At 39.0% G+C, this 27,338-nt stretch overlaps 3 protein-coding genes across 5 annotated transcripts in view; all 3 read left to right on the forward strand.

The window, feature by feature from the left end:
* Positions 1 to 1,859, forward strand: part of LOC134652831 (fibroblast growth factor receptor 4-like) — an 87,560-nt gene extending 85,701 nt beyond the window's left edge. For both annotated transcript variants that reach the window (XM_063508014.1, XM_063508013.1), the window contains exons 8-9: positions 786 to 997; positions 1,538 to 1,859. In XM_063508014.1, the coding sequence (XP_063364084.1) occupies positions 786 to 997; positions 1,538 to 1,806 (481 nt within the window). In that variant the 3' untranslated portion in view covers positions 1,807 to 1,859. The remainder of the gene's footprint in view (positions 1 to 785; positions 998 to 1,537) is intronic.
* A 3,127-nt stretch (positions 1,860 to 4,986) lies between these two features.
* Positions 4,987 to 9,192, forward strand: LOC134652652 (integumentary mucin C.1-like). The gene is made up of 2 exons (XM_063507814.1): positions 4,987 to 5,194; positions 8,507 to 9,192. Exons 1-2 carry the CDS (start codon positions 4,987 to 4,989, stop codon positions 9,190 to 9,192), a joined length of 894 nt encoding a protein of 297 aa, XP_063363884.1.
* A 12,943-nt stretch (positions 9,193 to 22,135) lies between these two features.
* Positions 22,136 to 27,338, forward strand: part of LOC134652846 (BMP and activin membrane-bound inhibitor homolog) — a 103,920-nt gene continuing 98,717 nt past the window's right edge. For both annotated transcript variants that reach the window (XM_063508040.1, XM_063508039.1), the window contains exon 1: positions 22,136 to 22,525. In XM_063508040.1, the coding sequence (XP_063364110.1) occupies positions 22,438 to 22,525 (88 nt within the window). In that variant the 5' untranslated portion in view covers positions 22,136 to 22,437. The remainder of the gene's footprint in view (positions 22,526 to 27,338) is intronic.

Genomic DNA, 27,338 nt, shown 5'->3' on the forward strand with positions numbered 1-27,338 from the left:
AGTGTTAAGATTTCAGTTTGATTTAGGTCGACATGTTGTTTGCCGTTTAACGAAACGAGAATAATACCCAAACTTAACGCTGTAAGACATTTTCTTTTAACCCTTTGACTACCAAAGACTACAACTACTCACGCTCGCAGTTGCAGCCCAATATCAACCTTCGTGCATTCTGACAAGGTTCATGATGACATAATGACGCGCCGCACACAATACTAACTTACTTATTAGGTGTGGCGTTCAGGCACCAATTTCACATCGGTGGCAGGTGCGACAATTGTAAAACATCACTGTTGGTGACGTCACAGGCATCCATGGGCTACGGTTACCGCTTACCATCGGGCGGGCCGTATTCCTGTATCTCATCATGATTGTATTATTTAAAAAAAACTTTATTATATCGGAAAAAAACTGATTTTTCTCTTCCGAAGTTTCTGACAATTGTCACAAGATTTAAAAGAATTTTCGGTAATTCTTGACAGGAAATGAGTTCTGTGTCGGAATTTCGTGACAATTGTCGTGTTTCTTGTGACAATTGTCATAAACTTCGCAAGAGAAATATCTGTTTTTTTTTTCCGATATAATAAAGTTTTTTTAAATAATACAATTATGATGGCAAACAGGAAGGCCCGCCTAACGGTAACCGTATCCCATGGATGCCTGTGACGTCACCAACAGTGACGTTTTACAATTGTCGCTGTCACCATGGTGAAATAGGAGCCAGCAGGTTAATGTTAGTCTCAAGCAAAGGAAAATGTGTGTTAACCGTCTTCAAATTTAATTTCCAGGGACCTCGCAGCCCGGAATATCCTGGTCGACGGCGCAGGGACCCTCAAAGTAGCCGACTTTGGACTGTCACGGTCTGGCGTGTACGTCCACACCAGGGCGCGACCGGTGCCGCTGAGGTGGATGGCACCAGAAGCCATTTTACACGCTCAGTACTGCAGTGCAAGCGACGTTTGGGCGTTCGCCGTGTTATTATGGGAGATTGCTACTTTAGGTTAGTATGTATTAGGTATCTATAACTGTGTGATCGTGCGTCTCGTGTCTATAATACCTACACGCTAGCCCCAGTCCATAGTTGACACGATCGCCTACCGTGACTTACGCTGTCTCGCGCGATTCTATAAAGTCGCGATCGAAAATGGAAGTCATACTAGGCGGTCAGAAGCCATCCTGCATATAGCGCTAGCGTTGTATGAGCGTACTATTGGAGATTGCTACAATTCAAATCAATTTACATTTTATACCCATGAATGTCACTATCACTATCACTTCACTAATCTAAATAGGTATAAAACAAAGTCGCTTCCCGCTGTCTGTCTGTATTACGATTAGATCTTTAAAACTACGCAACGGATTTGATGCGGGTTTTTTTAATAGATAGTGATTCAAGAGGAAGGTTTATGTACAATTTGTTAACCCGTGCGAAGTCACTAACATCAAAATTTCTCTTCAAAAGTTTGCCACCCCTGCTGCTGCTGAGGCATATTCGTATTAAAAGTGAATAATCTTACTATTTAGTATTTATACATTTCAGGCGGCTTCCCATACGCAGAGCTGAGCAACCACCAAGTCCCGCCCTTCCTCGCCGCGGGCAGCCGCCTCCCGAAGCCGGCGCGCGCCTCCCCCCGCCTCTACCAGCTCATGGTGCAATGCTGGGCCCCCTCCCCCCACCAGCGGCCCAGCTTCGCCCAGATCGCCCGCCAGCTGCACGATCAGAAGCAACTGTACGTGGACCTGTCGGACTTGGACTTGGACCCGCCTCCGGACTACGACAGCGACTATGACTTTGAATGCGAGAGATAGGTGTAAAGACTGAGATTGTATTTTAATGTGCACTGTTAATATATTTTCTATGTGTGATGGCTTTTTTTACTAACCTGCTGCACCTGCCTAGCAAATAGCCTAGTCTAGTTGGTGCCTAGGACTATGGACTGTTCTAGGTAGAATAGAATCTGTTTGGACTCTTGAGGTAGGTAAACTCTGTAGTGACCTAACGGCGGCAAACAGTGGCTTCACACTGTAAATACTATGATAATAGAATCAAATATAATTTAACTAAGAATTTGACATTTATACTAGAGATGCCCCGAATAGTGGTTTTGGCCGAATACCGAATATTCGGCCCCTCTCTCGATCGAATACCGAATATTCGGCATGACATGCGAACATTTTGAGTCACAATTATTATGAAAACTGATCGCTAACAAAGCTCAACGTTAGATGACGTTAGCTAAGATATATTTTTGTTGAACAGCATGAATGAATAGAGTGAAACAAAACAAACTAATAATAAAAATAAAATGTTTTTTAATCAACAAATGCTCAAAAAAGCGGCCAAGTGCGAGTCGGACTCGCCCATGAAGGGTTCCGTATTTAGGCGATTTATGACGTATAAAAAAAAACTACTTACTAGATCTCGTTCAAACCAATTTTCGGTGGAAGTTTACATGGTAATGTACATCATATATTTTTTTTAGTTTTATCATTCTCTTATTTTAGAAGTTACAGGGGGGGGGGACACATTTTACCACTTTGGAAGTGTCTCTCGCGCAAACTATTCAGTTTAGAAAAAAATGATATTAGAAACCTCAATATCATATTTGAAGACCTATCCATAGATACCCCACACGTATGGGTTTGATGAAAAAAAAATTTTTGAGTTTCAGTTCGAAGTATGGGGAACCCCAAAAATTTATTGTTTTTTTTTCTATTTTTGTGTGAAAATCTTAATGCGGTTCACAGAATACATCTACTTACCAAGTTTCAACAGTATAGTTCTTATAGTTTCGGAGAAAAGTGGCTGTGACATACGGACGGACAGACAGACGGACAGACAGACAGACAGACAGACATGACGAATCTATAAGGGTTCCGTTTTTTGCCATTTGGCTACGGAACCCTAAAAAGGGTCTTCGTATTTAACAATTTTCCAAGAACACATTCTAAATATACCTACAGGTTTTTGATTATTTTTATTGTGCAATTTTTCTTATTAAGTAGGTGCAACAGATATTCGGTATTCGGCCGAATAGTAGGCAACACTCGGCCGAATACCGAATATTCGGCAAAGTGGTCGAACATGCCGAATACCGAATAGTTGCCGAATATTCGTCGCATCTCTAATTTTTACATTCCAGGCTCTTGCATACTCCGTCATTTTGACAATAATACGACAGGGCGAGCAAATACTACGGAAATTACGACTCTACAATTTTGTGACGTAGTTAATGAACGTAAATACTTCTATAATATATAGATCGTGTAAATAAAAGAGATTCAAGATTCAAGAGATGATGAATGTATTTTTTTAAGTCAATGTTTTGTTTCTTTAAGTGAATTGCTAAGAAAAATCTCCGCCCATCCCTGCCCGCCAATCACCACCGGTTATGGCTCCTCTTCACGATGGGCCAGCGTCGGCCACTCCAAGGGACGTATTTATGCGTTAGAGGGAGCAAGTGATATTGCTCTCTCATTCTACCGCATGGTTGCGTCCCTTGGAGTGGCCGGCGTTGGCCCATCGTGTAGAGGAGCCATTACATCTAATTAAATTATATACTCAGTGAAATGTAAAATGAAAATGAAAAGTCATTAGGTTATAGGTACCTATTTCAGAAATAGTAAAAAATTCGGTAGTAAAACGTTAATGCTAATTAGCAATAAGCTGTTTTCCGCTTTCCGATAATTGGGTATGCCTAATTATTTCATTTCTGATTTTCTGATGCTGAAGACACTGGGGTCAACAGCAAAGAGAAAAACAGTAAGTTGAACATTAGAGTCGGACCAAGAAAAGTCTGCAGCGGATTTGATAGCCCACGCAGTGCAAGTGTCATTTATGCGTCATAATTTCATAGAAGTTTGACGTTTAAAATAACACGTGCACTGCGTGGGCTATCAAATCCGCTGCAGACTTTTCATAGACTGACTTTACCTACCTTTTTTTTAAATAATAATTTCACCCCGGTTCACTAAAACCCGTTCTGAGCCATGCCGGGTCCAAAGGTCCTCATCACACTTGCAGTGTTACCAGTACGGATATGATGGTCGTTCTTGTTTACGTGACAGCGTGATAAAACGGTGTCCGTCACTTTCTTTCCCACGGTGTTAAACAGTGACAGTTATTTTATCACGTGGATAAAGATGGATAAAGCTATCCATAATAGGCTGGCAGCTGTATGGCGATTAGGGTTGCCAGATCGTAAGGCGCTATTATCGGGAAAAAATATAAATTTTTCTGGATTTTGAGACTTAAGTCGGGAAAAATAAACATTCAAATTAAAGTAATTGTATTAAAAACAACGATATTTTACACTATTGGCACTACGTCAGCTACTCTGCCCATAGACGTTTTTATAACGCTGACGCGCTCGACACGGGTCGCTCGCTCGCTCGACGACAGTTCGGAACTTGAAATTATTGTTTTATAACGTGCAGCTGTTTTTCGGGGCAATTTCCACTTTGTCGGGAATCGGGAACACATGCTAAAAATCGGGAGAATCCCGCCAAATCCCGACCATCTGGCAACCCTAATGGCGATGAAGACCTGTTGGACAAGCCATGACTCAGAATAGACTTGAAATATTTATGAAAGTTCATGTGCAGGCTTCAGTGTGGATTAGTAAGTGAATCATTATGATTTTTGTTTCAGTGTTCACAATCATTGTGGTTATATTCTCAGTGATCGCAACCAACAACGCTTTTCCGCTTAGTCGGGCCATAAATGACGATCCATTAATATTCATATCCAACCCTATAGAAGCTCACTTCCCAAGCCACTGGATGCCACTGAGTATTGTTAAAAAGATTCTAAACAAACCAATGAGACCAAGGTTTTCATGGGTAACAAGAACAGCAAAACACAATGAACTCAATGAAGTTATTACCACTAAAATAGTGCCCACTGAGAGACCAATTGTACCTAAAACACCCAAAAATTCTCACGAATATTTAACTAAAGAAGCTAATAAAGTAACAAACACTAAAATAATGCCTAATGAGAGAGTAATTAAATCTAATACTCCCAAAACTGTTACTAAAGCTACTCCTAAAGAAACAACAGAAAATGAAGTAATGAGCACTAAACCTACAAATAAAACGATGCATAATGACATACCAACTGAACCCGAAACCCCCACAACTACTCAAGAAACTGATACTAAAGAAGAAACTATCAATGAAAGTAGTACCAAAAAGGGTACATACACACGCATTAAGCCCAACGATGAAAGCAATACCCCAGCGGATGGTGTCCAAAATGGAAAATAATATTCTACTAAAAACTTTCTGTCAAAACAAGAAATTGTTTACACAATATAATATCGACTCTTAATACCATTATACAAGGTGTCCCTAGTCATTGGACAAAGCCGAAATGTACATAATTATGCATTAGGGTATTAAGAACCAGTATACAAAGTGTCAATCTTTAATAGAAAAAAACCGACTTTTCTAACTACTAACCTAACCCCGGCGCGTGCGATGCGGTGTATGTACGGAGGGCTGGGGGCCTAGTCAAAACGCATTTCGAAAAAAGATATCGCTAACGAATCGATAAAAAATTTATGGGAGTGACAGGTACCGTAGATGAGTCTGTCTAAAAATATTAACGAATACAAATATGCTACCCAAGTTACAATGTTGTAACGAAACCACAGATTATATAATAGTTCTTATATACGAACAGATACTTATCTCTCAAAGAAAACGCAAATACCTACCGTTTTAATACCTACACAAAAATACAATGGAGTGACCTTCATGGCGCCGCTCCCCACACCGCGCGCACCGGCACAACGCTAGGGTTGCCGATACATAGAAATGATTATAAAAATAAGTACCTACTTAAACTACGTCCCGTCGTTTTGAATAGGACGGATATCCGGATAAAACGGATATCCGGATTGCATGCCCTAGTTCCAGCCATCTCTCTCGCTAGCTCGGTATCACCTGAGATGATCCAGTTAGAAGGTCGAAACATACTGTTCTACCTTAGGGGTGGCCAGGGGGCGCCATAAGCCTTCAGTAAGAACTTAAGAAGTGCATATTTGTACTGGGAAAATATTCAACCTATGCCGCTGTGGCCGGGTGGCCGAATGGCACGTACAGGCACCTGCCGCGATATCAGAGGACGCTGGTTCGATTCCAACTTGAGGCACTGGAGCCTTGGCACAGGGCAGACACGCCATACATCAAAAATGATTTGCGTTTATATGTGTGTGTGTGCGCGGCACGTCTGTACAGTGTACACGCGTCGTTGTGTATCTGACGGACTTCTGGCATGCTCTCAGTAGAGTGACTTACGCACACATTCATGTCGCGGCCAGTCGCGGGGCGAGGTAATCCGAGTCGGGGCGGGGCGGTGCGTGTCCGTTCTGTATGATAATACTATTACTTATTCTGTGGCCTTGGTTACTTTTTCTTAGAAAGTATATGACATTTATTTCAGTTTATAATTTATAGAGTAGTAGTGTTTATATCAAGTTGGCGCTTGAACCGGAAGTCCTCTTTCACTGACCGTTTTTACACAAAAAACCGGCCAAGTGCGAGTCGGACTCGCGTTCTAAGGGTTCCGTACATTAGGTACACAATTTTTAACAATATATATTTTTATGTGAAACGTGAGTGAAATGTACATAGGGTTACCAGATACAAATTTAGAATTTCCTGACAAAATTCCTGATTTCCGAATATTTTTCCTGACATTCATATTTTTCACGACGACGGGGAGGGGGGGTCTAGCCGTTAGCGATGGCCATCCGATTGAGCCGAGCCGCGCGCGCCATGTATATGTACCTATGCTTGATTAAAGATTTGTTAATTAATAATTATGAAGTTGAGTGGATCTCATTCATTATTTTTTTACAATGTTTGTGATTAATTTAAGTAAATAAAAAGGTACTTATAATAAAGTCTATCAATTCAAAAATTTCCTGACATTTTCGTGTTCCGTCCCCATTCCTGACAAAATGCCAAAATTCCTGACATGTCAGGAAAATTCCTGTCATCTGGTAACCCTAAATGTACATATATTAAAAACCCGTAGGGGTCGGATCAAAAACTAAGTAGGTAATTAAGTCCTACTCACGCTTGACTGCAAATTACTAATAGGTTTTCCTGTCACCTATAGGTAAAGAACTATTACGGGTAAAATATATTTTAGATTCTTACAATGAGCCAGGGATCGGAACCGGTTTTTAGCAAAAACCTCGAAATAACCATATTTTTCGAATTATTTTATACTCTAAATGTAGGACTCCGCTATGTTTTAGGTAACGACTTCGTATTATTAGATTGCCCAATTAGAAATGAAATAATTAGCAAAGAACGAAAAAATACCGTTTTCGTTCTCATACAAAAAATACCGGTATCCGATCCCTGCAATGAGCTCTTTCATTTGATATGTAACACGATATAGTTTGAAAAACTTTGCTCATTTACCCCCCAAAAGTGGCATCCATATTTAAAATTCATTTGTTTACGTTACATGTCCGTCTTTGGGTCACAAACTTACATAATAGGCTGTGACAGATGGACAGACAGACAGATCACTCGTGCGATCCTATAAGGGTTCCGATTTTTCCTTTTGAGGTACGGAACCCTAAAATTGTTCCTAAGGCCAAAGAAAGCTGATTTGGCCCGGTGTCCACAAGACCGTACCGTCCTATTTCTGAAAAAAAGTTCAATTTTCTCGACAGCGAATGTATGAGAATTGTAAGGGGGAAATTCAAAGGGCTGGTGGTGGAAACGGCACCACTTTTCAGCCCGGCAACATAGAGTTCCTTGAAGCCTGGGAGCACCGCTACAAGGATCAGAAGTCAAACTGCGGTCTAACAATTATGCATTCGACACAGTTCTATCTGAGATCCTGGTCTATAAAAGCTACCGCTAAGTAACTAATATGCTCAACAACATAAGACTTTCCAATTGGTGCTACATCTAATTGTCAAGTAGCAGTAGGTACTGATAATTCCGCTACTCGATGCTAGATGTCGACACTGAAAATAAGTCTTTTTGGTACCAAAACTGATGTAGGATGGAGTGAGCACTGAGCACTCTTATCTTACTATATTTCTCTATGGTAATAACAAAAAATGCGATAACGAACACGATATTGCCTAAAGTTTCGCTTAATTTAGTATTGTAATTAGGCTTTTAAATATTAATTAATTATGGCGCTTATAGGTAATTAGTACGTTATTACCTACTAGAATTGATTTTTAATTTTTTATTCTTACTTAGAAAGTTTAACCACTTGGTTGTAACTTGCAATTAAGAAAAGGTGCCACAAAAAGCATAAAGTAAGTACTAAGTACATACATACTTATCCCATCAAAAACATAAGTGTGAGCCAAGTTCAATCAGGAAATAAAACTAATTAAACGATTCTTGAATCTATACTTGACACAATAATATGTTTAAAGACACTCGGTTAAAAATCCAATGATGAATCAATTTTCTTTTTGTTACTTTACTTTATTTTAGTTTATCCAGAAATTGTTTGTTGCAGTGTTTCCGCATGTGCTACTTGCAATAACCACCGCGGTCGCAGGCGCCGGTGCGGCGCCCATACACCGGGGCATGAAAAACGACCCTCTGGTGTTCATCTCGAACCCTATAGAATCCGAGTTTCCTGGACACTGGATTCCCGAGAGTATCCTCAAAAGAATTTTAAATAGACCAAATAACCCGTCTACAAAACAACCGTTGAAAGCTACAAAAGAACGATTGAGAGCTACAATATCTGTTATCCGACCCAGACCTATAACTATAAAACCAACCACTACAACTGAAATTCAAACAACAACGCCAAAACCAACCCCAACAACAACGACTACAACACCAACTCCAACCACAACAACAACTCCAACCACAACAGCAACTCCAACCACTACAACAACCACGTCTTCACCAACAACAATAACACCAGCCACACCGCCAACAACACCAACAGAACCAACAACAACAACAACCGACCCAACAACCACAAAAACTGAACCAACAACAACAGAACCAACAACATCAACAACAACAGAACCAACGACAACAACAGAACCAACGACAACAACAGAACCAACAACAACAACAGAGCCAACAACAACAACAGATCCAACAACAACAAAACATAGAAGATTGACAACAACAACACCGAAACCCATTGAAAATGATACTAATGCTAACAGTGTAAATGGATAAAGCTATTAATAAAAACCTGATGTACAGTGAGCTGCGAAAATGCATGGAGAAATTATTGAATACTACCTTTATCTATGTTAGTGTACTATATGTAAAAGAATAAATACCTAAAACTACTTAATACTATTTATTTTGATGATGCGTTGGGTTCGTGTAATTGATTCCAACGCCTCATCTAGGGTTGCCAGATCGAAAGGCGCTATTATCGGGAAAAAATATAAAATTTTCGGGATTTTGAGACTTAAGTCGGAAAAAAAAAACATTCAAATTAAAGTAATTGTATTAAAAACAACGATATTTTACATTATTGGCACTACGTCAGCTGCTCTGCCCATAGACGTTTTTATAACGCTGACGCGCTCGACACGGGTCGCTCGCTCGCTCGACGACAGTTCGGAACTTCAAATAATTGTTTTATAACGTGCAGCTGTTTTTCGGGACAATTTCCACTTTGTCGGGAATCGGGAACACATGCTAAAAATCGGGAGAATCCCGCCAAATCCCGACCATCTGGCAACCCTACTCATCAGTGGGCAGTCTACTCTGTCGACAAATGCGTTTAGGAGACTGTTGGTGCTGCCCCGCACTCTATGCAATAGCTATGACAATAGGGATGCCGCTTTTTTACGCATAATAGCGTAAGTCATCCGTACGGGCATCGGCGAACATCCCCGACGCACTGCAGTACCGAGGCAGACCCATCAGCATCCTAATAGTAGTTTATGTGACTGTACATAATGAAGGGCATTAAACACGAGTGTGGGTTTAAGAAACGAACGAAGTGAGTTTCTTAAAAGGATCACACGAGTGTTTTAATGCCTAATTATGTACAGTTACATACACTACTTTATCTACCCACATATCATAAGCCTTCATGATGCATTCAGGAGCCGCATATTATGACCGGCATCGCGGCGTTGTTCAGGGCCACTAACAACAATTATTAGTAAAATAAAACAGAAAACAAATGCGAAAATGAAGAAATTGATTTAGAACAATAATAATTATTTACAGTTTGGATGGTGCAATTATTATAATTCACTTGCCCAGCTCGGACAGAAGTATGTTCCTTTGTATTGTTTCCTTGACTTAGCTGGTAATAAGTCATTTATAACGTTAGTTGCTTTGTCACGGATATCAGGAGGCGTCGCCGAAATATCTATATCATCTTGATCGCTCATTTTTAATTATGGTTTAAATTCAACAAATTGAACAATTTTATGCAACAAAACATTTTACCCGGTAATGGCGGTATTGAAAAGTTTTCTGGCAGCTGTCATAGTTTTTTTTAATTCAGAGACAAACTAGAGTCGGCCCCAACTATCATATCGTTCGATATCTTACTTACGTGCGACATTTGTCAAATTTGTTTGCAAATTAACAATTCATTTCGAACTAAACGTCATCTCGACTGATATTAGAATAGAGGTCAAATCAAATTTCTTTGTTTTTCAAAGATGTTCGAAATTTGAATGCATAATATTATCGAAATCGATGTTATTATTTAGCAATAATAACATTGTTACAGATAGGAAATTTGTTCTAACAAAACAGTCTATTTTTATGGTGGTCATAATGTGTGGTTCTTGGACGCATCATGGAGGGTTTATGATATTTGGGTAGATAAACGCATTATTATATTGCACGCGCAGGGCATTGTACCACATTGTACGATCGCTGCGTGAAGCTGGTCCACAGGCTGCAAGCATAAAAAGACTGACAATAAGCTTTAAAAAGTGTAACCTTTACGTCATTGCTACACTTTGCAAACCTGCATTAATGAATTCATTGATGAAGTCGCCATGCACTTTTGCGGCGTACACCTATTAAAATATCATAAATTGTTTCATTGAATTTTTTTTTTTCAATTCTTTATCTACCAACCCCGAAAACAAGAAAGGAGAAATTGTTGTCCCATAGCCAAAATGTCTATTAATTGCCTTTATCTAAAGAAAGGACATTCCTTTTTTACCCGACTACGGCTACGGGGAGGGTTATGATTTTGACAGGTATGTATGTGGGTATGTATGTATGTATGTTCATCTGTTCCCTCATAACTTCTAAAGTATAGGTGAACCAGGATCTATTGAGGGTGCGCCATGTTGCGGAATTCCACTGGAACTAATTTTTTCATACTACACTGAATTGTCACCCTATACATGAGAATAACAGCGCCCTCTTGACAATTATCATATATTACTGGTCAGGCTATACTCATTATAATTTGTCAAACGATTTGTCATTCGAATCGTCTTAATCGTCCGCTGGTTATAGGCTATATGACATATGACGTCACAAAAAAACCGGCCAAGTGCGAGTCGGACTCGCGCACGGAGGGTTCCGCACCATCAACAAAAAATAGAGCAAAACAAGCAAAAAACGGTCACCCATCCAAGTACTGACCCCGCCCGACGTTGCTTAACTTCGGTCAAAAATCACGTTTGTTGTATGGGAGCCCCACTTAAATCTTTATTTTATTCTGTTTTTAGTATTTGTTGTTATAGCGGCAACAGAAATACATCATCTGTGAAAATTTCAACTGTCTAGCTATCACGGTTCGTGAGATAGAGGACGGACGGACGGACGGACGGACGGACAGCGGAGTCTTAGTAATAGGATCCCGTTTTTACCCTTTGGGTACGGAACCCTAAAAAATGAACACGGCGCCCTCTAGAGGTTATAAAGTCACGAACCAAAAAAATAAAAATAAATAATGATGACGTGTTGTATATCATTTGAAAGAGCTCAATTAGCACATTTCAAATATATACATATTGTTAGCTTTTGCACCTGGCTTTGCTTGGATGCACCCGATAAAACATTAATTTATCGGGTAGTTAATTCGAACTATGAATTTACAAGCGCTCTGGATTATATCCGCGTGTTAAGAAGGTTTTTGCAAAAGAAATTTGTTTGACTGCTATATACATGGTGTTTTTTTAATGACCTGCAATATTTTATAACGTGAATAGGTATAGAAGTCCAGATCAGCCAAAATGTATGAAACAGCCAATTTTTTTTACGAGATCGGGTTTGGTCCCATAGTAATAGTACATTATTGTCGAGGTTCGGAAGTAGCTACTTGCTGGCTGAGGATTCGTTTTAAACGGACGACCTTGGGAGTCCGTTTAATTGAATCCGAAGCCAGCAAGTAGCCTTCCAGCCGAGTCATATATAGTGCTTTTCTCAAAAATGGTGCAAGAAATAGAAATATTTTACAGAAGCAACGTTCTAATTTTCACAGAAAAATACAACCATTAAAAAAATTTGCTTGCCGCCTTTAAAAAAAAAAAGAAGTGTATTTTTCTGCTGAAAATACGCCAACCTATTTGAGACACCTAAATAGTCGCGGTACCAACATTTAGCCTGTAACAGACGATCGCACCGCACCGCGACCTTGGAGCGTCGCACCCATAAGTGAGAGCGAGAAACAGATATCTTTCTCCCTCTCATTTATGGGTGAAACAGATATCTCTTTCTCGCTCTCACTTATGGGTGAAACAGATATCTCTTTCTCGCTCTCACTTATGGGTGCGACGCTCCAAGGTCGCGGTGCGGTGCGATAGTCTGTTATAGGCTTTATAATAATAAGTGCTGATCATCTGTTTGGCTGTTTAAGGGACCTATGCGTTCATTTGATATGGCCATTTAAAGTTTTAAAAAGTTTGGAACTCGTTAAATAATGGAATTTGTATGCGACATTGCAGTCCCGAAATCGAGACTGCAATGTTTTTAACTTTTTAATTTTTTGAATGACCATAAACTACGCACTTCGCGACCTATTTTTTAACCGGCAACGTCGACTTTGCCGTCCATTTTTGAGAAAAAGTTGCTTAGTATATTCACAGAATAACTAATAGTACTACCGTAGTATATTTACCTCGTAAAATATTGCAGGACAAAAAAAAACGCCTTCGCTGTGGTCAGACGAAACATACTGAAACGTACCTATGTATGTGACGCAACGGACTCTGTCCAAAAGGCGCCTCCACACTAAAACGTACGCGGTCCAAAGCCGGGCGCCTTCATACTAAAAGAGTCGGGCGTAGCCCGACGTACGAGGCACGCTGTACGCGTTCCAAAGTCGGGCGCCTTCGGCGCCTCATACGAAATGCTGAACCCTGGCTGTACATAGTGGAACTCAGGTTTGGTGCTACATAGGCCCAAGCTATTTTGGTCATCCGTCACATCTTGATGAGCACTTGGGAGAGCAGTACCCAAGATAAAGCTGATGCTGAACCCTGGCTGTACATAGTGGAACTCAGGTTTGGTGCTACATAGGCCCAAGCTATTTTGGTCATCCGTCACATCTTGATGAGCACTTGGGAGAACAGATCCCTAATTACTGATATAATTAATAAGTCATTAGAAAAAGGCATATTTCCTCAGGCATGGAAGTCTTCTGTTGTTAGACCTATTCCAAAAATATCGAATCCAACAAGTTTCAAAGATTTTCGCCCGATAAGTATTCTCCCCTTTTTATCAAAAATCCTGGAAAGGGCAGTGTGCCTATGCCTACAACTAACAGAATATGTAGAATTCAATGACATCCTGCCGCGGAAGCAGTCGGGTTTTAGAAAATCACGTAGCACAACAACAGCGTTAATAGATGTAGTCGATGACATTCTGGGTGCCAGAGACAATGGCGAAAATGGAATGCTTGTGTTGCTAGATTTTTCACGTGCTTTTGACACTATAAATACTACGCTGCTACTATCTAAGTGGTCCTTCTATGGAGTGGACACACGATCTCTTGAATGGTTTGCGAGTTATCTTAGGTACGTGATGTTAATGGTGTAGTATCTGCATCTAATCCCCTAACTGTTACACGGGGCGTTCCGCAAGGCTCTATTTTGGGACCACTCCTATTTATTTTGTATAGTGCAGATGTTATAAACAATATAAATTACTGTAATTATCACTTGTACGCTGACGATATTCAATTGTATATTTCATTTAAGCCAAATGAAACTGACTCTGCAGTTAACAAATTAAATTCTGATTTAGGACGCATAGCAAAGTGGTGCATGTCGAATAATCTTGTCCTGAATGCAAATAAGTCTAAATTAATGATATTTGGTTCAAATAAGCGACTAATTGATCTTGAGACTTACGTGCCACAAGTAGTTATCATGGGTGATATCTTAGAGCGTGTTTACGTAGCCCGTAACTTAGGCCTTATTATGGATGAAAAGCTGCGTTTTGAAGAACACGTCACGGAACTAGTGCGAAATTGTTTTTACAGGCTGAACGTGTTATATCGTTTTCGTGACTTTATTAAAGTAGACTTACGAATAAATCTCTGTGACTCCTTAATTTTGTCTAAGTTGGGTTATGCCGATGGTGTCTATGGTAGTTGCTTGCTGGCGCGTACTTCTACTTTGGTACAACATAGGGGTGCCATATAAAAATTATTTTGTGCTTTTCAGTGGGTTGGTTTATTGAAGGCGGTTCCCTTTTTTTCAAAAAGAAATTATATTAAGTTATTTTGTTTTGAAGCGGTGGTGGCCGAGTGGATATGACGTCCGACTTTCAATCCGGAGGTCGCGGGTTCAAATCCTGGCTCGTACCAATGAGTTTTTCGGAACTTATGTACGAAATATCATTTGATATTTACCACTAGCTTTTCGGTGAAGGAAAACATCGTGAGGAAACCTGCATACATCTGCGAAGAAATTCAAAGGTGTATGTGAAGTCCCCAATCCGCATCCCTCCCTGGGCACAGGCCTCCCTCTTGCGCATGAGAGGAGGCCTGTGCCCAGCAGTGGGACGTATATAGGCTCACATTATTATTATTATATATATTTTGTTTTGGTTTTCTTTTTTTAGGCTATCCTAAAGGGTTTGAAGTCCCGCGACCTGCGGATTGCAAGTCGCACGCTCTTACCGCTAGGCCACTAGCGCTTCTTGTGCCAGCGCCGTTTGAAAGATATGAGAAATTAAGTATTTTTTTATAGATTTAAAGTACATACATAACTGAATAATTCGCACGTATCCCAATTCCTAACGTACCTTAGTTGTGTGACGCTGCTGTCGACGACCATTTACGATATTGCCTAAAGTTTCGCTCAATTTAGTATGGTAATTACGATTAAGCTTTAAAAATATTAATTAATTATGGTCCTCACACCTAGGTAATTAGTACATACTAAGTATTGATTTTTTTAAATGCAAGTAGTATAAATACTTGCTTGTAATTAGAAAACGGTGCAACAAAAAGCAAAAAGTGAGTACGAGTACCTACTTATTATCTATTTGAATATGTCCATTTATTAATTTATTTCACCCATCACGGTACATAGTAAAGTTAGAACTTTATGGACCCTGAGTAGAGAAAAAAAAATAGGAATAGCCGTCCAATAGTCCCTAATATGGTCGTGAGAATAGGGGTTGAGAAGAGTTTATTTTTTGCGCTTCGATGTTCTTTTGTAAAAAAGGGACATTTTAATAAATAGATGGATCCGCCGGTAATAGTCCGTAGATTGGAAGCTGGCCCCGAACGGCTAATCCTTTGTCTATTGTGTTAAGTAAAACCGCACGTGCCGCTACCTGCGAAAAAAGGGTAAGCTGGCACTCAGTAACCGTAGTTCTTGCCATTTCTTGTGTGGCAGGGACACAAGAAATGGCAAATTATTATTCCATTCGTTCATTTTGAACCTTATTGCAATTGCCATAGAGTGGTAATTCAATAACCGGTAAAAACGACCCAACTATTTTTTAGGCAGGTACAAGCACGTGCGGTTTCACTTAACAATAGACAAAGGATAAGCCGTTCGGGGCCAGTTCCGAATCGACAGACGATACCAACTGTTACAGTTTTGCAGATATATACGTATGTAAGTACCGTATATCAGCTACGACGGGACATCATAAAAATCTGTTGACAAGTATATTAGGTTTCTACATTCGTATACAACTATAGCAAGTGTAGATGGTACTTAATTATCGTAATCGGAAAGCCGATGGTAATTCAGTTTTGTACACATACGTACACTAGGGTGGAGCGAAATCCAAAATTCTTGAATATAGCAATGGAACCCCTCTGAAAGGATGTCTATTTTTTTATTATTTAAGGGAAAAAAAATAAAAAATATATTGGTATATACTTTTAGCCCTCTACTATTCGATTATATATAGCAATATACAGTATGTGTCACAACGAAAGGCCAAGAAAGAGACCCATTAATGTTTAAGTGATACTGAGTAACTTTTACTATGGGACCAACCCCGAAAACGCGGAAAAAAAATTGGATGTTTCATACATTTTGCTGGTCTGATGTTGAAATTTCCTATGGGAGAGTCACTTTTTTTTCGCGATTACGGGGTTGGTCCCATAGTAAAAGTTGCTCAGTATGACTGAAACATTAATGAGTCTCTTTCTTGGCCTTTCGTTCTGATACATACTGTATGTATATTTTTAATTAATTTAATTTATGCTTTTTTTTATAACAAGTTTTATTCATTAAATAACATCTTTTTGTTACAGATATACTCGATTCCTATACTTATTTTTGTTTATAACGTATATTTTTATGACACGGTAAAACCACGTAAATCGAGGTTTTATGGAAAAGGCCCTTTAACCCTGATACTGTGCACAAATTGGAGTTTACAACTAATTACAGAACCGTGAAAACTATTTTGAACGTGATAAGATAATAAAAATACTACTAGTAAAAGTAAATATATGCCTAACATACGTGTGAACATGACCCAAAAATGGCGTAAGCGACGCCGAAGGGCAAAATTTGACGCTCATTTAAACATATAAATAACCCATTTTTTGCATTAAAATGATACTTTTCGTAATCAATAACACCGTTACTTTGCCACAAGAACGTCTAAAAAAAATTACTCATATGTTTTTTTACACTGTAGCATTTTCCTTGTTTTGCATGAAATTGCTGTTTAATATGAAAGTTTGAAATTTTATTATTTCATACATATTGAAAAAGGCACAAAAATTTTGGTAATAACTTATTATACGCTTATTAAGTATTATAATTTCAATAAAATGTACACATATTAGTGAAATAGTATATTTAAATAACTGATGAAAATTTACCTTTATTAATTTCTTTAGCGGCTGGGTAGAGGGCTAAAAGTAGTGTTTATTTTGAAACTTGATATAATCACTATAATCTACATGACAAACTGCAACTTTTTGTACCGGTTCCACATTGATAATCAAATTTTTATTTTTTCCCATACAACGACGCTCCACCCTAACTAACGTACACTCCACCACTGCAGTTTTGTAACGTCATCGATAATCATGCTTTCGTAAAACAGAATTGTAGGTTGCAAGTTTAGCACGAGTGCGACGCGACAGTAATATCGCGCGAGACATACTATACGCATGCGTTTCTACTTTGTACAGTTAGAAATAGACGGGTAGTCCATCTTGCGAGCGAGTTATCGTCGCGGTGCACTCGTGCTAAAAGCTTACAGACTCCCCGGGAAACAAAACTAAAGAAACGATTTTAGAATCTTTACTTGACTCAATTAATATGATTAAAAACACTAGTCGTAAATTCAATGTGATAATCCTCTCAGTAAATAAAAACCAATGACACGTCTTTAATTTTCTTTTTACTCTAGTTTATCCAGAAATCGTTTGTTGCACTTGCAGTGTTTCCGAATGTGCTACTTGCAGTAACCACCGCGGTCGCAAGCGCCGGTGCGGCGCCCATACACCGGGGCATGAAAAACGACCCTCTGGTGTTCATCTCGAACCCTATAGAATCCGAGTTTCCTGGACACTGGATCCCCGAGAGTATACTTAAACGAATTATAAATAGACCAAATAACCCATCTACAAAACAACCGTTGAAAGCTTCAAAACAACGATTGAGAGGTACAAAATCTGTTATCCGACCCAGAACTATAACTATAAAACCAACCACTACAACTGAAATTCAAACAACAACGCCAAAACCAACCCCAACAACGACTACAACACCAACAACAACTCCTACCACTACAACAACCACGTCACCACCAACAACAACAACACCAGCCACACCGTCAACATCAACAACAACACCGACCTCAACGTCGCAAAGAACAACACCAACCACTACGTCAACAACAACAGAACCAACAACAACACCGACCACAACGTCAACAACAACCGAACCAACAACAACACCGACCACAACGTCAACAACAACAACAACAGAACCAACAACTACGTCAACAACATCAACAACAACACCCACCACAACGTCAACAACAACAGAACCAACAACAACACCGACCACAACGTTGCAAACAACACCACCAACCACTACGCCAACCACAACAGAACCAATACCAACAAAACGAGGAAGAAGAAGATCAACAACAATAACAGTGAGAACTACGGAGGGTGAAATCTCTAACGCTATAAATGGATAAGTACCTACCTATTAAAACAATCATAATGATATAGTTTCATTTGAATTAAATTATTTATTTTTTTATCTTCCAACCCCAAATCAAGAAAGAAGAAATTAGTGTCCCATATCCTAAATGTCATTCATGCCTTTATCCAGTCAACCTTTTTACCTATGTAAATTAAATTAAATTGTACCTATGTAATATTATTATAGCGCAAGGTAGTTGATAAGTAATTATTTTTTTCAAAAAAGGCCTAATTTTTTGAACTGTATTGCATTTATAAAGAAATCCAGCGTCACTCGTACTGTGAGTAGTCTGAGTGTGATCCACGGATGATATGCCGCAATGGCGGTCGTAACATGCGGTTCCTGAACACACCATAGAGAGCTTATAATACGAGGGGTGTTCAAAATATTCTCGGTATGAGAATGAAAACAAACAAGTACGAAAAGTTTGATATTTTTATTTTTCAATATACTCCCCCCCTATGTTCATACACTTAAAAGATCGATCAATTATTTTTTTTAATCCCTCGTAAAAATATTTTTTATCTTTCGTGTAAAAATGCTCCTCCACTGCCGCCTTCAATGCTTCATCGTCAGAAAATTTATTTCCACGCAGATCCTTTTTAAGATTGGGGAGCAAAAAGAAGTCGCTGAGGGCTAAGTCCGGACTATACGGTGGGTGAGTAACAGTTTTAAACCCACATTCAACAATAGCTGCCTTGGCAATATGAGCAGTATGGACGGGGGCGTTGTCATGCAGAAGCAGAATACCTTTGGTTAACTTTCCTCGCCTCTTTTCTTTAATTACATCCTTTAATTGACGTAGAATGTTAGCGTAGTACTGTCCTGTGATATTTACACCTTTTTCTTTATAATCGATTAGTAATACTCCTTCACAATCCCAAAATATCGTGGCCATGACCTTGCCAGCTGAAGGGATGACCTTGAACTTCTTGGGATGAGCTGAACCCTTAATGTGCCACTGCATGGACTCTTGTTTACTCTCTGGGTCATAATGATGAACCCAGGTTTCATCTCCAGTAACTATTCTTTGCAGCACCTCATCAGGATTTTCACCGCACAGGTCAATAAAATCGGAACAACAAGCTACACGCATGTCTTTTTGAAGCCGAGTCAGCATTCGCGGAACCCATCTTGCACTTACTTTTGACATATTAAGATGGTCATGTATAATATCATGTACGGTACCAATAGAGAGATTGGTTACTTGTGCTATAGATTTTACCTTCACTCGACCATCTTCCAATATAAGTTTTTCCACTTTATCAATATTTTCTTGTGAAGTAGCTACTACAGGCCGGCCAGGTCTAGGGTCATCTTCAATACTCTCCCTTCCGCGTTTAAACTCGCTTGACCACTTTTGAATGGTAGATAAAGAAGGAGCAGACTCACGGTAAACACAATCCATTTCCTCTTTTATGGTTTTTTGATTTTTACCCTGTTTTGTCAAGAATTTTATCACGCATCGATGTTCTAATTTAGTTAACATTGTCAATTCGCACATGATGTTCATGTTTGTTCAGCAATTGCAGAAAAACAAAAGACCATCTCGGTTCGAATTATACTTTTTTTTAATGTCAATGAATAAACCTTAGCGGCCAGTAACGAAAGAAATTTTAGAAGAGGTCGTAAGATATCAATACCGAGAATATTTTGAACGCCCCTCGTATGTAAGTATGTAGATAGAGCAGTGTATGTAATTGAGAGTACAGCTACCTGCAATAATATTATGTTACTCTTCGAAGGCCGCAAAAATATGTGACACGCTCTTATGGCTCTATGGCAGTGGTTCCTAACCTGGCGGTAATTACCCCCGTGGGGGTAAAACTGGTATTTTACGGGGTAATAATCTAACCTAATATAACAATACAACAAACGTACACGTTTTATTTTTTATTACCATTGGGAGGAGGGGTAAAATCAGGTTCCCTAGTTAGTCATAGGGGTGACCGGACTGAAAAGGTTAGGAACCACTGCTCTATGGCTAGAAAACTAGAAAGTGTAAATAAAGCCATGGTAAAAAAAAACGAACCGGCAAAGTTCGTCAGAATGTGTACGGCAGTCGACAGCGCAAACCTAGCGCCGGCCGGCTACCTACAAAAAGCGGCCAAGTGCGAGTCGGACTCGCCCATGAAGGGTTCCGTATTTAGGCGATTTATGACGTATAAAAAAAAAACTACTTACTAGATCTCGTTCAAACCAATTTTCGGTGGAAGTTTACATGGTAATGTACATCATATATTTTTTTTAGTTTTATCATTCTCTTATTTTAGAAGTTACGGGGGGGGGGGGGCGACACACATTTTACCACTTTGGAAGTGTCTCTCGCGCAAACTATTCAGTTTAGAAAAAAATGATATTAGAAACATCAATATCATTTTTGAAGACCTATCCATAGATACCCCACACGTATGGGTTTGATGAAAAAAAAATTTTCGAGTTTCAGTTCGAAGTATGGGGAACCCCAAAAATTTATTGTTTTTTTTTCTATTTTTGTGTGAAAATCTTAATGCGGTTCACAGAATACATCTACTTACCAAGTTTCAACAGTATAGTTCTTATAGTTTCGGAGAAAAGTGGCTGTGACATACGGACGGACAGACAGACGGACAGACGGACAGACGGACAGACAGACAGACAGACAGACATGACGAATCTATAAGGGTTCCGTTTTTTGCCATTTAGCTACGGAACCCTAAAAACGCACCCATGTGGCGCCACCACGCAAATATACACCTTAGATACAGTTAGGAATTCAAATAAATAGTGTCTTATGTTACCGTTTAATACGGTTCAATTTGCAATGACGTGGTCTCGTAGCGTCACGGCTTATTCCACCATGCCATGCGTGCGATTCAATAGGTACAAACCAATATCGATTTCATTATATCGATAAATATTATCTCGACAACAGACGCAGACGCAATATAAATTTGCTTAGCTTCTGTTACTTAAGATTAGTTAAGATTATGATAAATATAATTGTAGTATGATAAGGGTTTTTGATTCTGAGGGAAAATCTGCAGTTATAGAAACTACACGCACGCACATCAATTTTAGTATGGTTCAAATTTTGGTTAAGTGTGAGTTGTCCTTGAGGGCCCTGAGGTATTAAAATGGTGAATATAATATGGAAATAAAAGGGTGATTTTTTATAGTTTTGGATTACCTCCCAGTTTTATAGTTAAAAACCTCTCACATAATAACTTAAAAAAGCGGCCAAGTGCGAGTCGGACTCGCCCATGAAGGGTTCCGTATTCAGGGGATTTATGACGTATTAAAAAAAACTACTTTACTAGATCTCGTTCAAACCAATTTTCGGTGGAAGTTTGCATGGTAATGTACATCATATATTTTTTTCACGTTTCATAGTCCAGTATAAACATTAACATTACAATTAGAACATTGTTTTATCGACTAATTTAATAGAATGGAATGAGTCCCATCACTACGTTTCGGCCGGCGTCGGATTCGCTCACTCGCTCTTCACGTTCTTTTCATTCGCTCCTCCTTCTGTCAGTGTCAGCCGTCAGGTCAGTATCACATTGTCCGTTGCGGTGGTGTGTTGTCGCGCAGCGACCGAAGCCGTAAGCGCGTGTTCAATCCAAAACTTAATTATAAAAACATTGAAAATAACCCAAGTGTGTAAATTACCTAACTATAATATATACGTAATCCAGTGTAATATCAACTGTAATGTGTTTTCCGTACGAGTGTTATTAATAGAAGTTGTATTTTCAAAATAGAATATTGGTGATGACTGACGCCGTGCGTGTTGGGATTGTGGCGATGTTTGTTTAGTGTTTATTAGTTGTGATAGGTTTTAATTGACATAGTGATGGCGGTCAACTTGAGCTTGTGTGTGCTGCTTGTTGTGTGCCGGGTGTCGACGGCGTATGCAGACAGCTTGGATGTGACTTTGACCGGTAAGTCATCAACTCGATCATGTATTTTGGCTTTACCCAGCAGTAGATTTCTACTGCTGGGTAAAGCCTTATTGCTTTATCCAGTCCTTAAGGGCTGATTCAGACGGCGCGTGAACTCGCATGTGATTTTAGTTACATTGCGGACTGTTGGTTACGTCCAATTCAACCGACCGATTAAAACCCGCAATGTAATGACCAATTCTCAACAGCAGTTTGTATGGACCTTAAAAAGTTGTCTAGCTCATCTCCCTATCCCTATCCCTATTTGTTGGTCGTTTCGAGTTGGTCTTTAACGACTTTGACAGCCTCCTAGTCAGGTGACCCTGCCTACCAACCCTGACCCTGCCTAGGTCCTGGGTTTGAATCCTGGTAAGGGCATTTTTTTGTGTGCTTATTTAGCTTACTAGCGACCCGCCCCGGCTTTGCACGGGTTAACAAAACCCGTATAAACCTTCCTCTTGAATCACTCTATCTATAAAAAAAAACCGCATCAAAATCCGTTACGTAATTTTAAAGATCTAAGCATACAGACAGCGGGAAGCGACTTTGTTTTATTATGTAGTGATTAACAGAAGTTTATACATAATGTGTGTAATGACCATTTCTAGCATGTCTCCCTATCACTATTTGCTGCAACATTTTCTCTTCTAGTCACAAACACCTTGTATGTTTGTAAATGTAAAAAACTTTCTTACTTTTATTAAATGAAATAAAATCTTTTCAAAAACTACTACTATGTAATTTCAAAATAAGCACACTAACATACAATAAAGTAACTTAAATTTAATATGTCTATGTATGTATATTCCCGCCCGTCTGCTTGTCTGGTCTGGTCTGGTGGTATGATGCCACCTTTTTTAGAAGTTTCACAGATTAGGTAGGTAGTAAACTATTACTTAAGCCTTTTCCAACCTTTAAAACCAGATAAAGTGCAAGTATTAAAACTAATTACATACCTAGAAATAAAAATCTTAATTTGAAATTAAAAGCGAGACACCAATTTTAATGCTTTGAATTGCACTCACAGTGCTATTATTGCTAATTAAACCAGTCAATTGTTTTCTGAATAATCATCACTTTAATAACAATTAACTTATTCTTACTTGTCTTGCAAATTAATGTATGTGTACTTTGCAAATATGTTTACTCACATGATTTCCTGTATTAATTAAGTTATTTAGCTAAGCAAACATAATTATAGCAACAGTGACTAATGAGTCTAATGACACTAATGCCACTTACTACTGTTTGATAATTATAAATAAAGGCTTCTATTAAGCAATTAAAGGCCACAATCACACTATTAACTAATGAGATTCCAGAACAGACAACACAGCAATTTTGACATTTTCTTCAACTGCTGATTATATTTTAATCCAGTGTAGAAACACGATTTCATCATTGTGCATCATATTAGCACACTTTTAAAGTAATACAACACGAACAGCTCACTATTTACTTAAAACATCTGAAAATAAAACTATTTAGGGCTAAATACCGAATAATGGAACTCTAAAGACAAATGTAATGAAATAAACAAAAGAAAAAAAAACACGTGGGAAATGTGAAACTACAAAGTGTATCTATGGTAAAATTTGTTTTTAAAGGGCTCTGCTCACCCTGCAACAAATTTATCGCATACGATCGGCAATGTTTTGAAAATCGCATGCGATTTGTTGCAAGGTCTGTGGTAATATGAGGATTGAGGAACTCGCTCAGGAGTCTCAGGGCATGAGAGTATTTATGTGTATAGATCTTTTCTTCAGGCCTATTATACCTACTGGGTCAACCAAATCTTGTCAGTAAATAGAAAAAAAAAACTATACTCATCCTTTTCTTTTGGGTGCTAGTACTAGTGTAAGACAAAGATAGTATGATTCTCTCTGCTATGTTTGAAATCAAACAGACCATTGACACACTATATGTACATTATAGATGAAAAATAAAAGTACAGGTATCTATAGAAAAACCGGCCAAGTGCGAGTCGGACTCGCGCACAGAGGGTTCCGCACCATCAACAAAAAATAGAGCAAAACAAGCAAAAAAACGGTCACCCATCCAAGTACTGACCCCGCCCGACGTTGCTTAACTTCGGTCAAAAATCACGTTTGTTGTATGGGAGCCTCACTTAAATCTTAATTTTATTCTGTTTTTAGTATTTGTTGTTATAGCGGCAACAGAAATACATCATCTGTGAAAATTTCAACTGTCTAGCTATCACGGTTCGTGAGATACAGCCTGGTGACAGACGGACGGACGGACGGACGGACGGACAGCGGAGTCTTAGTAATAGGGTCCCGTTTTTACCCTTTGGGTACGGAACCCTATAAATTAGATATAAATACCTAGGCACTAGTAGTACTAGTACTAGGTACAGTAGGTACTCGTCAAGGAGAAGGAGTAGTTTTTCATGACATCTAAAGTGAGTCATGCCACCAAGGCATCGATAAGTGATAAGGCAAGCTGGTACAACATTGAACAGGTTTAGACATGTTCTATGCCCCTTTGTCATAAAGGAACAATCATGGAACAATGGTTTTGTACAAAGCAATTGAATTCTTTCAGCTTTTATGTAAAATAAAAATAACAGTTTACTTTGCATACCTATTAACATTAAACTGTAGGTACATATACTTATATGTAGTAGGTATTATTAATTTATATTTATATTTTTGCCGTGTTTGTGCCACTTTGTGATGAGCAGAAAAACTACAATTCTAATAAATAAATGTAACAAAATAAACCGCGATAGTTAGTATGTTTTAGTAAGTTACCAATTTTAATTTAGGTACCCATGTAGTTATTCATGGTAAGTACATTATATAAGTACTTATTTTTGATCACTTTCGTTACGCCTTCGATTCGTGGAGTTACGGCATCAGCCTACCTACTACCTATAGGTACTTACCTACATATTTTGGTCCAATGCAGGCTTATTCGTTATCGATTACGAGGCATAAGTATCGATTCTTGTTGCCAAGCTGATAAGATGGCGCCGCCGTTGTCTGGAACTTACATAAAAATCCCCAGTTACTATTACAGTCAGCAGCATAAGTTGCTACGCGGGCGAGGTGTTCAAAATTACCTCGACACGCTCTTATTCTCTTAACAATAAGGGCGCGTCAAGATCATTTCGAACACCTGGCCCGCTTAGCAACTTCTGCTGCTGACTCTACTGTAGACTAGACGCCTAGGTATATAGAATGTTCATAATGCCTAGGTGGTCGTTAATCTGTAGAGCCCGGATTTAGTACCTACTGTGGATTTGGCGTTAGCCTTGTTAGGCTTTACTTTTTTTTTGCGTTGTTAGGTTGTTCTTTTATTCTTTCTTTATGGAAACCTCTGCTTTCGGTAAATCCAGTCGTTATACCTATCTAATCACAATTTGACCAGTAACAACCGTACAACGACAAGCGCCATACGAAAAAAAAATTGTATCGGCATGACAGATGCTACGAAAAATCACATGACTATTTCCATGCATTATTTAAGTATAGGTAGATTGGCGTGTTCTATCAACGATTGTTATCTTGACTAGGCCCCTAGGCAGTTCTGCATAGGTAAATATTCAAATAGTCGGAACCTTATCAATGACGTCATCGTAACGAATCGATAAGTTATCATAACGATCTGATAACGAGGCGCCGCTCATCCGATTACTTACAGTTCAATCGGTATTTACGGTTTGCAATATATTTGGCTATTATCCATTATTTGACAAAGGACCCTAATTAGGCAAACATTTTATAGGGGATGTAATTTTACTTGATCTCTGCAAAAAAATTATGGTTCAAATAAAATAGAGCATGTAGAGACATAGGTATATTGATATAGTATACCAATTATATTACTTGAATGTCCGTACCAAATTTCACGTGTCATGTGAAAATGAGAATGTAACTTCGATTAGTTCCATTGTATGACACTTTAGTGTAAGGCCTGAGTGGACGCTCGAAGCGGAGCGTTCGGCGGGGCGTGCAGCGTGGCGTCGAGCTCCCAAGTGATTTGAGCAGCGTGCACTAAGGCCGCTCCTATACGTTTGCATTTGTTTAACATGCACGCCGCACGCCCCGCCCCGCTGCACGCCCAACTCGAGCATCCACTCAGGCCTTACACTTAACTTGTCATAATTATAAGTAGGTATACAATACACATTCTTATAAAAAACTCCGTTTGTAACAAATGTCTGTCTACATTACATTCCATAACATAGGATTGAAAGGCGTGCCCTACACGCCACTGTCCTAATTGTTTGCCTATGCCTTAAGCAACGTAAAACTAAAAATATCGTAAAGCACTTTGTAATAAACAAATCCTATCATTCTTTAAATTACATACGTTTAAATTAACCGCACATACTTTCAGCCTCATAAAGGTGAATCTCAGTCCACAATGCTCATATTTATTTACCCGTCAGGGTAGAAATCCCCTGCGATGCTTGTCACTGATTCACCGGTGACGTCACAGGCGCCTGTCTCCCGGCGCGCCAACCACATGTCACACCCTTAATACTAAAGAGCCTTAACTAGAATTAATCACGCATTCCAAAATAAACCTTAAGACAAAGATATCAGGTTGAAATTTAAAGCAGCGTCGCTGTGGAGTTGACCCGTTTTGTTATAAAAGCGCGTCTGCCCAACCCTCAAAGCTAAACAATCTTAGCTGGAACAACAAGTGTATTTCAAATCCGATCTTAACATAATGTATTTAGATATGAATTTGAATACGCAGTTTGGAGATGATGAGTTTTTTATTTTATAAGGGCGCTTGCCTGCAGTTTTTGCAAGTCTAATGCTTTATGCTACCATTTACG

The sequence above is a fragment of the Cydia amplana genome, chromosome 12 (genome assembly GCF_948474715.1).
Source record: "Cydia amplana chromosome 12, ilCydAmpl1.1, whole genome shotgun sequence".
Lineage (NCBI taxonomy): Eukaryota > Metazoa > Arthropoda > Insecta > Lepidoptera > Tortricidae > Cydia > Cydia amplana.